This window comes from Sceloporus occidentalis, unplaced genomic scaffold, assembly GCF_023333645.1.
Source record: "Sceloporus occidentalis isolate IW3139 unplaced genomic scaffold, rSceOcc1.0.p SCAF_2, whole genome shotgun sequence".
Classification (NCBI taxonomy): Eukaryota; Metazoa; Chordata; class Lepidosauria; order Squamata; family Phrynosomatidae; genus Sceloporus; species Sceloporus occidentalis.
Window position 1 is genome coordinate 194,667,898 of NW_028316982.1, and position 17,920 is coordinate 194,685,817.

Consider the following 17,920-nt stretch of genomic DNA (forward strand, 5'->3'; position numbering starts at 1 on the left):
TGCAAAATGGGTTTAATAAAGGCACCGGATCCTAACTGATATTGGAAATTAAGCAAGGTGAGCCTTGGTAAATGTTTGGATAGGAGACCACCAAGGAATAGCAGGCTATATTTCAGAGGAAAGAACTGGCAAAACCATCTCTGAGTATTCCTTGCTTAAGAAAAACCTATGAAATTTGTGGGGTCACCATAAATCAACAGGCAAGCTGAAGGTACACGTACACATACGCAAAAGTAACACAGACTGGAGACAGACTTATTTGCACCTTCCTGTTCCCTGGGTACATTTAAGTCAAGATGGAGAACACATGCAAATTTACCACCTCTTTATCATCACCTTTCAATGCTTCTCCTTTTTCCTTTGCACTGTGCACTCAGTGCAGCTGCTTTAGGAGGAATTTTAATTTGGTGTTTGTCACTGTTTGCTCTAGAAAGGGCCTTCAGCATTGTCCTTATTTGTTTTCACTGAAAGCTCATGGAATACAGTTTGAATTAATTAAGCTACGAGAAGCACCCTATGGAAGTCAGAGACAAGGTTCCCACTGGCGTGTGGCAGCCAGCTGTGCACTTAAGAGCTAAAGCACAAAAGTTCAGAAGAGGAGGGGCTGGCGACACCTCCTGCTTTTGCGGGGACACTGTTGCTTTGGCTACACAAGAACTGGCACTCTGAAAATACATTCACGTTTGTAGTAAATAGGGTGACTCAGCCCAGCCCAGCTGCTGCCACTTCTACCGCCAAGGGAGGAGGAACTTGATGAAATGCACCGAGGAGATGCAGGCAAGGGACTGTATGTATGTGTGAGAGACTGAAAGAAAAAGTCTCTGGCTAACCTTCATTCCTTCAACCCACCCACTGTTCTCCTCACTAAGCGTGACATCATCTGCCAAAGCTGGCTTAGAAAGCTGTGTCCTACCACAGCCCTTCTTGATATCATGCCAAGAGAAACATGTACGGGTCGAAGGATGTGGGAAATCCTGCACTCACCTTTCCACCCTGCTTGATCTTCCACACCTCCTCACAGCAAGCATCTTGTGAGGTTCAAAAGAGCAGGGGGGGGGAGGACAACCATTCAAGGCACTGCTGTCCCACTTCTCATATATACAGAGCAAAGTTCTAGCTGCTCTGACACTTTCTCCCTCCTATCCTACTTCAGTCAGATTGCTCCTCTTTCTTCGCCACACCTCCATAAGCTGTTGTTGTTGTTGTTGTGTGCCTTCAAGTCATTTCTAACTTATTGCAACCCTAATGGAAACCTATCATGGTGTTTTCTAGGGCTGAGAGTGCATGACACCCAAGATCACCCATTGGGCTTACATGTCCAAGCCGGGAATCAAACCCTGATCTCCAGAGTCATTTTCCAATATTCAAACCACTACTAGCGTACCAGATGTCAAAAAAGGGCTCCTTCCAAAACATTTTATGTTAATCAGGTGGCTATCTCATTTAGAACAAAACTCTAGACCTGCTCTCTTTTATTTCTCTGTATTGACCATGGGTTTTATGCTTCGGCAGGTGATATCAGAGCCCTAACATTCCCTTGTCTGGTGCAAACGTTGGGCCCCTCTCCCACCCTGCTGTTTCCACACTGTTCCAAACTGTTCCTGGTGGTTGTTTGGGGACCACATGATGGATGTAGCAAACATACACCCTGTTGAACTCTAACCCTATCAGCACAACTGCCTTTGCTGGTTCCTCTGTTACTACAGGGGGAACAAAAAGAAATGCCTAAACTGGCTTAGAAGAAAAAGACAAAAATATATCCTCTTACCCATCTTTTGTTCTCCTGCAGCACTGGCCTGGATTTTATTGGTTAGCCTCAACTAGCGTAGTCTCACTGAATCAACAAAGGTGAGTCAACACATAGGTAAATCCCACTGATTCAATGAGTCTACTCTAGTTGGAACTAACACATAGGATTTAGGCCACTGTTGCCCAATAACTGACCTCTGAGAAACTAGGAAGAGCCAGCAAGTCTTGTTAAACTGCTAGGAAGTCCTGTTTGACACAGTCAACATCCTAGCAATTTTATACAAAGATGCTGAATGGATGCCTTGTTGGGCTACAGCTGAACTAATACAATGGCTATATTATAAGGCATTCTGTATTTCCATGTAACAAATGCTCCTCCAGCCCACTTTTTGGTTGGCTGTCCTTCTCCTAAAATGAACTGATTTTTTTTCAAAATCCAATTACGTAGCTGTGGAAAAGGAGTAAGATGCTGTCCAAAGCCTATTAAATCTACAGCCTGGGGGACATTTCTTATTGAGGTTATGCATCTATAAGGTCACATTGCCCTGCCACACAAGACGTCAGATACACTACTGTATATATTGCCAGTCATTTGGATATCAGTCTGCTACTCTGCTTAGCTCCACAATCGAAGCTCCTGCACACTGAAACTACGTAGTTGAGTCCATTTGGCTTCTTTTTGCCAAGAAAATGGAGGTGTAGTAATTTGGCTATCTCTTAACTAAAATCTTAGAGGAGGCCTGTTGTTGTGTTTTTTTTTAAAAAATCAAAATACTTTGCTTTTCATTAAGCTACATAAAAGCTCTGTTTTTCTCACTTTTTTCTTTGCTTTTGTAAGCCTTTCCATTATAACAACTTGTGCTGGGATTTTTTTAAATGAATCATTTTCACAAGCAATGTCCAATGTCTAAAAATTATTCAGTCTCCCGAAAAAACCACCCACAACCAGTCACATAGATACCTCTAACTCAAGAGCCATGATTGCAAAGTGACTTTTCTAACATCATCCATCTGAGCCAGCTGTATGGACAATTATTTACACCTTACAAAGGCAGTCCATTGCAGACTGAAATCTATTGCTCCTAGATATTTAGTAACTATAAACTGTGCAAACATGGGAGTAATTCCTCAAATACATTCATATATTGAAAATGCAATATTTTAAAGCAACTCCAAAACGAAGCATATTCACACGTTTACACTGCCAAAGCCATGCAAGTCATTAACTATCCTTCATAAATGTTTGTCTTGGCTATATAACAGTGTATGTATGCCCACCCTCCACATAGCCTGTGCTACTTATTCAGGACTCCAACTGGGCCAAGTACATCATGCTCTGAATTCTTATTGGCAATGACAGGTACCCTATTCAGGTTGAAGGTTATTAAATTACAGGAGTTTATATGGCTTCTCTCCTCACCCCACTCACAAAATATACTAATTGCACACTTGAATGAAGAAACATAACAGGGAGCCTCAAGATATTTCACCATGTGGAGGAGGAACACAAAGAGCTTCTAAACATGTGCGCAATTAGAATCATATGTGACACCAAGCATCTCCCCGTATTTCAATTCAAATAGGAAACTTAAAAAAAAACCACACAATGAAAAAACAATGCTTGCCTCATATCCTAGCCGAGCTGCCCTTTGCAGAAGAGTTTCTCCAGCATTCTTATTGACAATAAGCCTTCGGGCCTCCGGCGGCATGGGGCGGCTTGGGGTAGTCTCCTGAGGGGTACTTGCAGTCTGCAGCTGTAAGGGTTGAAGAGACAGGCAATAATGAGGGACTCTGCTATGGCTGCTGCTGCTGGAGGCAATCGTACAAGGCCCACTCATGTGATTTGACTGGTGAAGAGTCACAGTCTGAAGGAGTCTCTGGTCGCCTCCAGATTCTCCTCATTAACTATGACCTGTCAAAATCATTACTGGATTCCATACCTCCACCCTTAATAATTCACTGAAAATCTTTGCCTCTTGTTTATTTATTTTAAAGACATCTTCTGGATTTGCACCATTTAAAAGTTTGAGGTCAAATTCCACAGGGAACACATGGTTAATCCAGAAGTCACACAAAGACAGGAAATTTATCCCAGACTAAAGTGAGGTAAGCATTGCTGCACTGAAGAATAAAGTAAACAGGAAGAGTTTGGAAAATATTGTTAGCTACGCAAGAAAACACATTAAAATTTTAAACTGGCTGCCTTTACTAAAACTAGAGTAATGTTAGTAGACAACAGTCGAAATAAAAATACCTTCTCTTCTGTGCTTTCAATATCTGTAATGTCATCCCCTGTCAGTGATGACCTCCTTCTCCTCTCCTGCAGTGCCAAATGTTTTGTTTTACACTGACGCTTCCCTGGTGGTTTCTCACAGTCACTGTGTTTCTGCAGCAGGGATGCAGTTTGGAAATCCTCTTCTTCGTCTGTGCACAGCACATCTGTCTTCCAGTTTTCTTTAATTTTCTGCTGCTTGGCAGCCAACCTTGAAGCTGGAGTACAGCTTGGATGGATTTGCCTTTTGCTGTTTGTATTGGGGGATGAAAGGTTCTTCATATGCGGAGATGCTGGGAATAGTGGAATACCTAGATAGGAGGAAAGGCATTGCACGTTGCACTGTGTGTTTAAAGACACACACACACACAGACATGCTACGGTAATACCACCTTTTCCTTTGTTTAAAAATAGTCAACTTTTATATTTTCATTGTATTACTACTATAAGAATTCTACATTTGAGCTGTAAGTGCTAACCCACTAAATGAGCTGACATATCCCCCTAACATAGCTCTTCTCAGCCTTGTGATATTTTGGACTACAGTTCACATCAGCCTCCAGCAGCATGGCCAATGGTGAGGAATGATAATTTTCACCCAAAACACTGACTAACAATGGTATGTGGCCATACAAGTCAAAGCACTTCACCATCTGGACACAGTGTCAATGTAGATGGGAAATAAAATCACTCACTCAATATATTACTTTCGATGGACGCAAATGAGAGAAGTGGCTTCCTTACCTGTAACCTTATTCTACCAAAACTGAAATATATTTTCAGGAAGAGAACTGCCTTTTTGCTTTAGGAAGCCTGCTTTGGCTTTTCTGGAGAACAGCAGGACATAAAGACAAAGAAACAATTTCCAAAGGTAGAAATAGTACTTAAGACCCCAGTTCCCATTTCTGCCTTTGAAAAGTCTCCCTTTGTACATCAAAAAAGACCCTGTTTCTTGCAGCATTCTGAGCTGGGCTCACACATCCAGATAGCAATTTCTCAGGGTTGTTTGGCTTTCTACCAATATGAATCTGCCTTTGGCTAACTTTCAGGAGAATGTTAGCAAGGATGTCATGTACTTAATCCAACTGGAACCTAAATACATTGATACTGTTGTTGTTGTATGCCTTCAAGTCATTTCCGACTTATGACAATCCTATGGTAAAACTATCATGGAATTTTCCTGGCAATACTTGTTCAGAGGGGTTTGCCTTTGCCTTCTCCTGAGGCTGAAAGAACGTGACTTGACCCAGTGGGTTTCCATAGTTGAGCACAGATTCAAACCCTGGTCTCCCAGTGTCCTAGTCCATGCTCAAGCCACTATATCACACTGACCCTACATGACCATTTTAGTTACTCCAAAACAACAAAATACTGGAAGCTCACATAGTTAAGGTTCATCACAGTAATATTCTTGTGGCCGTGCTTGAATAGGGGAAATCATTACCTCAGGCATGAAAAAAATGACAAGAATAAAGGAAAGATTTCCATGATGGGTTTGTTTAATTTTGTTATTTTGCAGGTGAAAATAACCAAAATTAAACTCAATTTGAATCTAAAAGGGCTCAATAGATCCACTAATCCAGTGAACTGAATGAATGACTAAAGATCATTTTAGTAAGACATTTTAGTGCTTTAATGAAAATCATGTCAAACCAAGTTGCTTGAAGTTCTACAACAGAAGCAACAAATGAATGGATAAGAAGCCATAAAGTGGAAGGCACTAGACACAAGGTACTTGAGGCCATTTGGATCTGTCTGCTTAAAGAAGAGGTCTCTTTCTGCCCCCCCCCCCCAAAATGAGAAGCTTCTTGAAGAAGCTGATCAAGCCTTTGGCTAGCCTGTTGACTCAAACAGATGTCAAAGAAACTGTATTGAATCCTGAAACTGTATTAGAAAGAAGAATATTTTTGGCCTTTCCATTAAAGTATTTACTGTTGATCTCTTTGACAAATGAATCTAAGCAAGTCTGACTCCAGATTTTGGGGACCCTAGGTAGGCTTGCCTGTGATGGGCCCCTTCAATACTGACTGCTCTCCCCAGTGCCCACTGATCATGTGGGCCATGTAGAGGAACAATAGCATTGCAGCCACCAACCTGAACTTTCCCACTGGTATTGGTGCACACCTTCTTAGCATCAGCACTGCGTATCATTTCAAGGTAAGCCTACAAGCACAGAAGCAACTGCTAGCCTCCCCCAGGGGTGATCTCCCTGTTTTGCTCTTGGTCTATACAGCAAGGGGGGGGGTGGCTGCAGTCACATGGTGCTGGAGGCTAAGGGGCAGCAAGTGGCGGGGATGAAAAGATGGGTAAAATTAAGCCCTTGTGGGTCTTACCAGGATCCAGAGGCTCCAGAACATGCCCCAATATGCCAAGTACTGACTAGCTTTGTGTATATGAACATAAGAGAGAGAGGCCAATAAAAGGGCTAGGAAAAGGTTATTGTCTGAAACTACAACTGGCCATGCTGTCTGGGGGATTCTGAGAGCTGTATCCTGAAGAGACAATTTTTCAAAACTCTGGGCAAAAGGTATATTTTGTTTATTATTTAAGCCAAATGCCATGGTTCTGATGAAAATCCCTCCCCCCCTCCCCCACATTCCCATTGGGATCCATGCAATTGGGGAATAATTTTCATCAAGAGTCTCATACAGAAAGAAAGGTTTTAATTTTCCCCTTCTCAATGTGCCATGAGCCCATCCCAATGCTACCCAACCCTTTTACTACTGTTTAGAGCAGCAGTTCCCAAACTGTGCCCTCTAAGAGATTTTGGATTTCAGCTCCCAGAAGCCTCAGCCATCTTGGCCAATAGTCTGGGATTCTGGAAGCTAAAGTCCAAAATCCTTTAAAAAGCACAGTTTGGGGACTACTGATTTAGAGAAAGACCCACAACATTCAGTCAAGAATTTAGCCTAGCATGTTCTGTGGTCTCAAAAACTCACTCCTAAAGCTCCCACTTGCAGATAAAAGACATGGATGTCAGTGTCACAATGAAGCATCTTATAAATATCAATAAGTACTGCGACATATTGTGCATTGTTTGTACTGACTAATAACAAGGAAATAGAAGAGAGTCATACAACAAGCCGAACAGAAAACCAAAGAGAAATTATTGGAAAGATCTGTCACTTCTCCCAAAAGAAAAAGAATGGAATATAAGGAGCCTCCTTTCCTCCCAGCCAGCTCCCCAAAACATACACACACAACCCAAGATAATATATAGCTTATTCCCACAAGCAATCAAGATTCAGAACTCTTCATTCGTTGTTTAATCTACTGAAATTTAGTAGCCCATTTTACATACACATTTAAAGTTAAAACCACTCCCAAACAATGGCCTGTTACAGACTGCCAAAATAAAGCTGCTTCGGGTCTCTTTGGAGGTATGCTGTTTAAATGATGCATGCATCTTAAGAATCCAGGAGCTGCACCAAAGCTGCGTTCCAGTGCTTAGGAATGGAGTGTGGCTTTGGCGCGACCTCCAGACTCTTAGGATGCATGCATCATTTAAATAGCATGCCTCCAAAGAGACCCAAAGCAGCTTTATTTTGGCAGTCTGTAACAGGCCAATGAGAATACCACACACACCCACGCAGACAGTTTGTTTGGTTTTAAGACACAGACACATACATCTAACACATGGCTTTAAAATATAATTAACACCACACAACAAATTTAGCAAAACAAGCATGAGTGAAGTTTAATAGTGGCACTTTTAAGTGTTTATATAATAATAAAAATTTTATATTATATATAATATAATATAAAACCTCTACCCCAAAAGAAAACTACTAACAATCTCTTAGCACTGGTGGCAGCATGCGTCACTAAGTAATGCTAGAATTTCCCTAGTAATCTCTGCATACCTTGTTCATTGTCACTTGTTTTGAGGGACTCTTCAGACCAACTTCTATTGCTTTTGACCTCTGACCTTTTCTTGGTGTGCCTTTCTTCTGTGCAGTCTTTGACCTTTGCAGTGGCCTCTGGCTGAACAGCCTCAGCTAAATCTTTCCTGCTTTGCCGGCCCAACTTGCCGGGTGGGGATCTCTCTGGTGACACCTGCTGCTCCCATAGTTCCCTAAGATGCTGCAGGTGACGCTGCTTTTTGGGATGGAGCCCTGTTAATTCAATGCACACCTTCAGGTTGGTCACCTCATTACAACTGGGCTCTTCTAAGTGGTTAGAGGAATTGTTTGTCATTTCCCTCTCAGGCCAGTCATCTAATGGAAAAATAACTAAAAATTAATCAAAAGGCCCTCAACTCGAAACAAAAGCTATAGTTCACTTGTGGGGGCAGATTGTTCTGCTTCACCACCACACTATGCATTTTTTAAAATTAGCTCAAGTAGGGGGTTGCATGCACTAGAGCCATTTGCATTGTCCAGTGATTACATTGTCCAATGACTAGTCTTTTACTGTTAAGGTAAACCCAAACATCATTCAAGTGAGTACTTGGGATTTGCACAATCAAGGACATCAATGGGCACATGTTAATTCAAAGAGTGGATTCATTTCGCAAGCCATGCCTGAAGGAATACCAACTGGGCCTGGTTACCTTTGGATGTCTTCTGCTTTTTTGTTTTTGATGCAAATTCATCCTCTAGTTCCTCTACCAAGTTTTCTTTCAAGCTTCCATCATTCTGCATATTCTCGCCAGAATGTTTTCGTTTTCTGTCCAAAGGTAGACATGGTGTCTGACTGACATCTTCTATGGGCTGGTCATTTGCCTTTTCATGTACAGTAAGTCTCTCCAAACAACTGTCTGCTGGAGAAAGTTTGTCTTCTTGAGGTTCAAACCTGTGCTCTTGGGTGTTCTCTGTATTATTAAAATCACCTAGAAAAGGACAAAGAAACCCAAAAAACATTGGTTGTGCAAGAATAATTTATTGGATCTCTTTAGGAGGGAAAAGAATCTTATGCCAATGTATATTTATAAAGACATTTTTACTCCTGACACACATACAAAACAATATCTAAAATACAGCTTCTTAAAAAGATACTATTAAAGAATATGCAAGCAAGAAACAACAGAAAATCCAAGTATCAGAAATATTCTAGCCTTTTACTGTTTTGCTAGTAAAGTAGTAGTTGTTGGGTGCCTTCAAACTCTTCCGGCCTATGGTGGCACTAAAGCAAACCCATCATAGGGTTTTCATTGCAAGATTTGTTCAGAGGGGATTTGTCATTGCCTTCCTCTGATGCTGAGAGTGTGTCACTTGCCCAAGATAACCCAGTGGGTTTCCATGCCTGAGAGGTGATTCAAACTCTGATCTCCAGAGTTGTAATACAATGCTCAAACCACTACACCAAGCTGGCCAGGGGAGCTAACTGGTGGTTATTACATTCCTCAAATTTGGGTCATTAATAATGCAAATGCAAACCTCGTGGATGACTGCCACACTAACCACTTTCTACAGAATTAATGTGGGTTTCCAGGATTTTAAAAAACACTCCTCCATCCCTGGCTTAGTTTAAACACACATGTCCAGTGAACCGTATTCATTTGGTAAGAAAAGTATTTTGAAAGCATTGTCCATATTCACGTGCAGATCTAGCTGTGGGATTCTTTGACATTGAACATGCTAGCTGTGGGATTCTTGACATTGTAGCTTTTGCCAACTCTGCACACATATAGAGGGTATCAGAAGCATAGGCGGTTTACAGACCACCCAAAAAGGGCAGTCTGCCAGCGCCTCCGTTTCCACTGCCGGGAAGCCTCAGCCTCCAAACAGGGAGGGTTCCCGGCGGCGGAAAAAGAAGCCACAAAAAGCGGCTTCTTTTTGCGTTACAGTTGCGACGCATGAGTGCACAAATGGCGCACTCATGATGTTGCAAACGCAGGGGGACGTGCGGACACTAAGCATCCAGCACGTCAAAATGGCGGCGCCCATGTGTATAGGGTGCCGCCATTTTTTACGTGCTCAGCACGTACTAGGGTTAGGGCGTCCGGAAAGGACGCCCTTTCGTAAGCCTAGTACATGCTGAGCACGTACTATTGGCGCATCTGGAACACCCCTCAGTTAACTTCTAACTTCTCTTTCACATTCCACTTCAAAATTATATAGGTTTCTTATTTTACACAGCTACAATACCCACGAGCAGGCCTTGAAAAGCTTGACATTTTGGCGGGATACAGACAGGCAGGGGAAGACGTCTTGGAGGTGTATTCTGCTGAATACGGAGCCTCCAGACCACCCGCCCTGGGGGCGTGGCTCAGGAGATGGGGCTTCCACATGGGGGGCAGTGAAGACGCCTCACCCGGGGCCGTTTCTGACCCGCAGTTTCCAAACCGCCACCTCGGAGGACGCTGCAAAGAGAGAGGCAGCTTCCTCACGGGCGGCCAAAAATGGGGCTTTTTTTTTCCTTTGCCGGCTGGCGGATGCGCAGCTGCGCAGCTGCAGCGCTAAGCAGCGGCGGCAGAAAGCCTATGGGCACATTTAAAGTGCCCAAGCCCCTTTAAAACTTTTTCCCCCGCTCTGCCCAAGAACAATGGTGGTCTCCTGCCAGCTGGTGATCAGCTGGTGTTGGCATCCTTGTCCACTTGCACTTTGCCAGTGTCACCAGCATCATGGATGCCTCCTCTCCTTTGGTCCCCGCGCTCCTGCTGAATCTGCAATGCACAGCCACAGCTGTCGCCGCTGCCACCGCTGTCCCCCTGCCATCCCCCATCACCTCCCTTGTACATATGTAAATATTTACAGTTTTAGCGGTTTTTATTGTTAGGTGAAAATGGCACAGGAATGTGTGTAGGGGTTCACTTTAAAGTCCAAACTTTCCAAGCAGCGCATGCGTACATGTTGCTCTAGGGTTAGGGTTAGGGTTACGAGTGTTAAAATGCGCTGCAGCTGTGCTGCAGCTTCCACACCTGCATGGCAGCTGACGCTGCAATTAAAGCCTGACTGCAAACTGCGCATGTTCCAGGACCCCGACTCATTATGCAACGCAGCAGACACGGAGCTTTTAAATGGGCAACTTAAATTAGCGGCGTAGCAATTCTGACGTACCGGTGCAGCAGCTTACAGACGGAGCTGCGCAGCTGCGCATCAAACAGAAAAGAAGCGGAGAAAAGCAGCACCTTTTTAATGCCGCTTCTTCCCGCTTGGGGCGTGCGGGGGGCGTGTTCATGGCGGCATTCAGGTAAGGCCCGTCTGAAGGCTCTACCTTCATGACGTCATGAATACACCCCTTTTTGCCCGTCTGTATCCCGCCTTTGTATCCAAAAAGTTATTCTTAACCTTAGCCTTAGAGCCAAGAATACTATCAGCCCTCCACATCCACGCTTTTATCCATGGATTTGAGTATCCACAGCTTGAATATATTTTAAATATATATAATTTTTTTTAAAAAACTTGATTTTGCCATTTTATATAAGAGTTACTATTTTACTATACCACTATATATAATGAGAGTTGAACATCCATGAATTTTGGTATCCACAGGGGGTCCTAGAACCAAACGCCAGTGGATACTAAGGGCTCACTGTATATCCAATATAGCAGTCTGTTTTGGTCTGTCATGTTGGTCAACAGATGTATCTGAACTAATTCTAAATAAAAGTACTATCTGAACAACATATAGGAAGAAACCCACACCTTAAACCTGAAACAGTATGCACTGTACAAAAAATGAGATTGATAAACTTCTATTTCCTTCCTATATTTATTCTCAAACTTTCCTTTTCCCTCAATGTTTTTAAGTCTGCAGCTGAACTTTCTTTTCATATCTGCCTCTTGTCTTCTTTCTTTGTCCCATTTCCCCCACACATTCCTCTTCTAATTTACCCCATCAATCTTATCACCTACTAACTTCCTCCTCTTTCATTTGCTCAGGAGGCTTATCTTCTTCAAGAACAGACTTCTTAAAATGTTTGTCTGATACCTGCTAGTTCCAAAAGCAGGCTTGTAATAGTTTAAAGCGATGAGCCTACATCATCTTTAATGTTATTACTGTTAGTCTAATTTCCGTGTAGATTATTGCCTGAATCCAAATGCCAGTCCCAATTAGAACAGACCAACTGAATCAATGTGATTTACTAGATGTTGAGTTATCATACACTAATTGATTCAAGAGATCAGCTTGAGCTGGGACTAGCAACTGAATATAGGCCAATATTTATCAGACTGACATGACCACTTGTTTTTATTCTCCCATCACAATATCTTCAGTTATGCTGAGACAATGTACATAAAGTTTGGATTATGTAAAGGTTCAGCAAACCTAGTTGTTCCTGTTTGGGCCAAACAGAAGAACATAATGCTACAAAAATTATGTTTTTATGAGCTCATGATGATCTATAATCCTAACAGGTGTTATAATTCTTCCCTTGCCTTATTTCTAGGTGATTTTTAGTGAAGACGTTTTAATAAGAAGGTTGGGGATAAAGCTATTTCACTGAAAAAGTATCCCCCAGTGTCCCAAACATGAAAAGAAACTGAGGCGCGGGTCAGACCACCCAAAAAAGACGGTCTCCCAGCACCTACCTTTGGTCCGCGGGAAAGCCGCAGCCTCCAGACCATGGGACTTCCCCGCGGACCAAAAAGAACCCGCAAAAAGCGGGTTCTTCTTGCAGCGCCATTATGACGGCACAGTGTGCCAATGGCACACTCGCAACATTATAATGGTGCCGCAGCATGCAGACGCTAGGCATCCATCACGTAATGATGGCGGCGCCCATCTGTACAAGGCACCGCCATCTAGAAGTGCCACCCCTCGCACGTGACAAGGGCGTCCTATCATGCCCGTCTCGACCGGGCCTGAGTACTACTATTTATATTTATCTAAAATAAAGATCTACTAGGGTGTTTCACTTACATTAGCTGCTCCACACAAAGTGCCGGAAGAAAACATTCACTCTCACTATTGTTAAAGCTATGTAATGAATAATAATAAGCTTCCTGCAAATAGTTAGTTGGCCCAGAGAAAATGTTGCATTCTAAATAAAAAGTAAAATGCAGTGGACAGGAAGATGTGTTAAATGAGATCTATTAATCCATAGCTACATGCAAAGTTTTGACCTTCTGGACTCACACCAGTAGACTGACCATTTAAATAAAACACTAAAGCACTCATCCATCATGTGAGACTCCCACGCAACCTACATTTGTTCCAGTGGGGCCTTGAACAGGAGTTCAAGTAGACCTTGAATGGATTAAACTTAAAGTTGCTAACCTGTTTTTGACCTGAACCTTTTTTTTTTTTAGGGGGGGGTGGCTGCTGAATAAATAAATGTTCTGCCATCTCCTCTGCCCCTGTCTCCCCCTCCTCCTCCTGTTAACCATTTAAGTATCCAAGCAGTTGTGGGCTGATTAATATCTCTTACAGATCAAAATTCAAAGCTTCAAACCAATCCATACACAGAAACAGCCATTAAACCCATCCCAACACAGCTGCTTTTAGTACCATGCATATGCATAATCAGATCAAAAACAGCAGTGAGTAAAAGAGAGCCTTGAGGAAAAGACAGGGAAAGTATGCATAGGTGATAGACAGGGACAACAAATCATTCTCTTATCTGAACCTGAATCAGGGCTAGGACAATACTTGATCAATGTTAAAAACAAACAAACAACAAATGCACATATGCAAATATATGCACAAGCACACAGAAAAACACACATAGGGCCAAACGTAAGCGGGCCACACATAGGCCAGCAAGATGTATTACTGTATTATGATTCCAATAACTGGTGAAGTCAGAGATGGATATGTTTTATTTTGTTCTATCTCAAGTGCCTGAAAGAAAATATCACCACTGAATTCTCTTATCACTTTACCAAAGGCTGTGGAGAAGTTGCCTTTTTAAACTGCATGCAGACTGGAGATTCTGGAAGCTGTAACCCAAGAGTAATGCTGCTAAACTCTGCCCCCCTACAGACAGGCCAAAATAAAGCTGCTTCAGGTCATAGTTTTTTGTGGGTTTTTCAGGCTATGCGGCCATATTCTAGAAGAGTTTCTTCCTGACATTTTGCCAGCATCTGTGGCTGGCATCTTCAGAGAATGAACTGGAGCATAGCTTGGCACAGCTTCCGGACTCTTAGGATGCATGCATCATTTAAACAGCATACCTCCAAAGTGACCCAAAGCAGCTTTATTTTGGCCTGTCTGTATGGGGCCTCTCTTTTAACCACCAAAATCATCTTGACAGGAATGGCAGCAGAAAACAAGAACATCCCAACCCCCAACCCCTTACCAGTATTCAGAATTTCATAAATATCAACAAAGAAAGAATGTCATAAAATTGTACAAGCAAGCAAGCTTTTTATTTAATTACAGCAATGCGGAATAGGAAGATTTCTGCCCTTTCTTGTATTAGTACTTCCAAGTCTGACTCCACACATTTTGGTCTGGATCTTCTAGCTTCAGCCTAACCATGGTAACACAAAAACTAAACACAATCCTGCACTCCATTGCAAGACAGAAGAGTCTCCTTCAAGTACTGTCTGCTGCCCACATTGCACTGATATACTTGGAGATATGGACGAGTTTTAACTTTGCCTAATTATATGTAAACAGGAAACAGGAATCTTCATTTTCATGCTGAAGCCCTTTATCTTGTGCAAATGTGACAACAGAAGCACATTTTAATCTCTTCTTCGCTATACTTTTTAGTTCTTATCTTGGCATCTTTTAAAAGAAATTTTGGGGCCCTTTGAACACTGCTAACATTATCAGATGCCCACCACCCAAAAAACAGAACACAAGAGGCACAAGTCACCCTCTGTTAGTTACAACTAAGTTCAACTGAGATCAATAGAACTTAGGGGCTTGACAGACTGCCCCAAAAGGGTGGTCTGGAACCGCCAATTTTTCCTCCGGAGGGAGCCCACATCAACCAAACCGCACTGGCTCCCTCCATGTTGCGTCAATGATGCAAGTGAGGTGCCCCCAATGTGCAAATGGGGCGCCGTGCTTGCGTCATCATGGCAGCTCCCGTGTGGATCGGAGGCCACCATTATGGCAGTACCATTCCATATTAGGGTTCAGGAGCATGTGGTATGCACTCCCAAACCCTAATTTTGGCCCAAGGACGGTGCTTCCCACCCATCTGTCTCAGGCCTTTGTTTGCAAACCTATGTAAACTAAGGCCCGAGACACACTGGCCAAAAATAGTGTGCCAACGCCAAAACTAGGGTTCTAGAGCGTGCGGCAATCGCAATATCTGGAACCCTGGTCCATACGGGCAATGACATCATGGTGGCGTCCTGTCCACATGGGCGCTGCCATGATGACAATGATCACACAGCGTCTGCATGTCGCTGCGCGTTGCATATGTCACAAGTGCGCCAATGGTGCACTGGTGAGGTACACAATGTGCCACAAAAAGAACCCAGAAGAACAGGGTTCTTTTTAATGTGGAGGGACACCGTACAGTTTGGCAGCTGAGGCATGCTTCCGCAATTAAAATGGGTAACTCCAGCCCACTGTTTCAGGGCGGTCTGTACTGCCCCTTGGTCAACAGGTATTGCCTCTAAATGAGACCTGCATCTGAATAACATCAGGTTATACCAAATTTCACATCTACTTTATTTTTACAGCATTGGATTTTGATTCATTCATGCTTTGCATACACCCAATGAAATCAATGAGACAACTTAATCATGACTTAACTTGCTCAAACTTCCATAGTAATATTCTAGGCATAACTAAAGGCTGCTGACACACTGCAGAATTAATGCATTTGACACCACTTTAACTACTATGCCTCCATCTTATGGAATCCTCAGATGTGTAGTCTGTTGTGGCACCAGAGCTCTCTGACAGAGAAGGCTAAATATCTCACAAAACTACAAATCCCAGAATGCCATAGTATGGAGCTGCGGCAGTTAAAGCAGTGTCAAATTGCATTAACGCTGCAGTGCAGATGCAGCCTATGTTTCTATCCAAACTAAAGGAAATAAACAGCACTGAGTAGTAATTATTGCCAGATTGTTCCCTATAAACATAATTAATACTAAATGAATTAGAATTCCAGCTATTCCAGCTGACACACATATGCACAGTCTATGTTTTGTTGTGCGTGCACAGCAAACAAGAAGGGTCTTCTTGCATAACCGGCAACAGGCAGCTTTAATTTTCTGAGTTAATATTCAATGCGCTCTTCACACTTAGCCTTTTACCTAAGTAAGAAAAATTAATACTTCCTCAACAGCATCCTTTTCTCTCAACATGGCCAAGGAGCTGAACATGCTTCTTGATGAGAAGGCCAGCCTACAGCAGTGATTCATGCAGAAATGCCCTGGGCAGCCTCCTCTGAGCATGGGTAAATTACTGTATTTCTACAGTGGGAATAATTGAAAGATCTAGTCCACCCCTGAAGCAGAGATGCAAAAAGATCACCTGCCAATCAGCAGAGGCTGACTGAAAGCAAATTGGAAGACAGCAGCAAAGAACCCTGCAGAAATTTGGCTGGAACCTCCTCTGTAAATAGATATGTGGTGCTCACAGGCGCACTTGAATTGGTTAATTTATTTCCTGTGATGGCTACATGATATGGACAGGTTGCATACCTGTAACGGTATTTCTTCGAGTGGTCATCTGCGAATACATACAAATGGGTTGTATTGTGCCAGCACTGCGCAGGCATAGTACAACCCATTTGTATGATTCGCTGAGACCACGAAGAAGAAGCATATTTTCCTATGATGCAGCACTCTGCTTCCTGAAGCAATAGTTTTCTGGATCTCCTTGCTAGTACGTACTCAACTATTGGTGGGTGGAAAATTCTTGATGACAGTGACAGCTTCCTGCAGCACTAATGTAAACTTACATTAGCATTTCCACTTTAGCTTTATAGAACCAACATTTTATAAAATGGATCAGCTAAAGTCACTGAAAATGGAAGGGATGCTGGGGTATTGGACTAGGACTTGGGAGACCTCGATACAAGTTCCTATTGAGCCATGAAATTTACTGGCAGATCTCCATCAGTATGACTCTAAGTCACAATGTTGCTGTAAAGATATAGTAGGGAGGATGAGGACCATGTACACAGCCTTGAATTCTCTGGAGAAAAAGCAAGATATGTAACTAATCATAAATATTATGGGAATCTAGAAGGTCTAGCTACACGTTCCACATTTAATCTCCATAAACCAGAAAAACTGCAAGTCTTTTTCCCAATATTAAGCCACAATATCTTATCTAAATGGATCCATTTACTTAGCTACTTAAGCCAATTTACTACTGAACATATTTATGACAAACATCCCATAACTTATCACAGGCTTTTCCATAGCAACATTTACAACTCTGCTGGTTATATAGGTGATTGAGCAACAAGAACATGAAAGACTCCAGTAATACCATGAAGACTAAATGGGACAAAAAAACTCTAACAAAAGAGATAGTCATGTTAGTCTATTTATGCTAAAGTAGACTTAACACCAATATTTCTTTGCATACCTTGGCACCAAAGCAGTTGTACTATGGCTCTCATCATTTTTACTGATTTTTACATCCGCTGAAAAGGATGAAAGGTGTTTGTCTTCTATAGCTCATTTTAGTTGGAAATAGCCAAACAAGCTAGTACTTAGTGCCCTTCCACTAAAAGATTATTTAAACTTCTTCAAAGGTTTGCTTTTCCCCGTATCAATGAGTTTCATGTTTAAATGAAGCAGGAACACTCTAGAAGTAAAAAGAATAACTACTGTTCTTTGAAAAGTTTCTCTCCACCTCCTCTACCAATCCTAAATCATCTTGAGTACACTGAAGTATGAAGGTGGGATAGAAATTAAGAAAATAAAATGAATTTGGTCTCATGTATATTTCAGGCATTACTTTTGTCACTCCAATGGAACTATGCCACTTCCTAACCACCTTGTTTGATGGCATGGAAATAATTGATTATTAAGGATGAAACCAGGAAGACAGATAGCTAACCCTTTGGTGGCTAAACCAATTAGC

At 42.4% G+C, this 17,920-nt stretch overlaps 1 protein-coding gene across 9 annotated transcripts in view; it reads right to left on the minus strand.

The window, feature by feature from the left end:
• The window catches only part of BCOR (BCL6 corepressor), a 165,616-nt gene that overhangs the window by 22,658 nt on the left and 125,038 nt on the right, over positions 1 to 17,920 (minus strand). For 6 of the 9 annotated variants that reach the window (XM_089511847.1, XM_089511845.1, XM_089511843.1 and 3 more), the window contains exons 7-10: positions 8,574 to 8,852; positions 7,885 to 8,238; positions 4,004 to 4,332; positions 3,375 to 3,503 (exon numbers count right to left, since the gene is read on the minus strand). In XM_089511847.1, coding sequence (XP_089367973.1) covers positions 3,375 to 3,503; positions 4,004 to 4,332; positions 7,885 to 8,238; positions 8,574 to 8,852 — 1,091 coding nt within the window. The remainder of the gene's footprint in view (positions 1 to 3,374; positions 3,504 to 4,003; positions 4,333 to 7,884; positions 8,239 to 8,573; positions 8,853 to 17,920) is intronic. The other 3 variants (XM_089511849.1, XM_089511848.1, XM_089511850.1) reach the window with 2 other exon arrangements.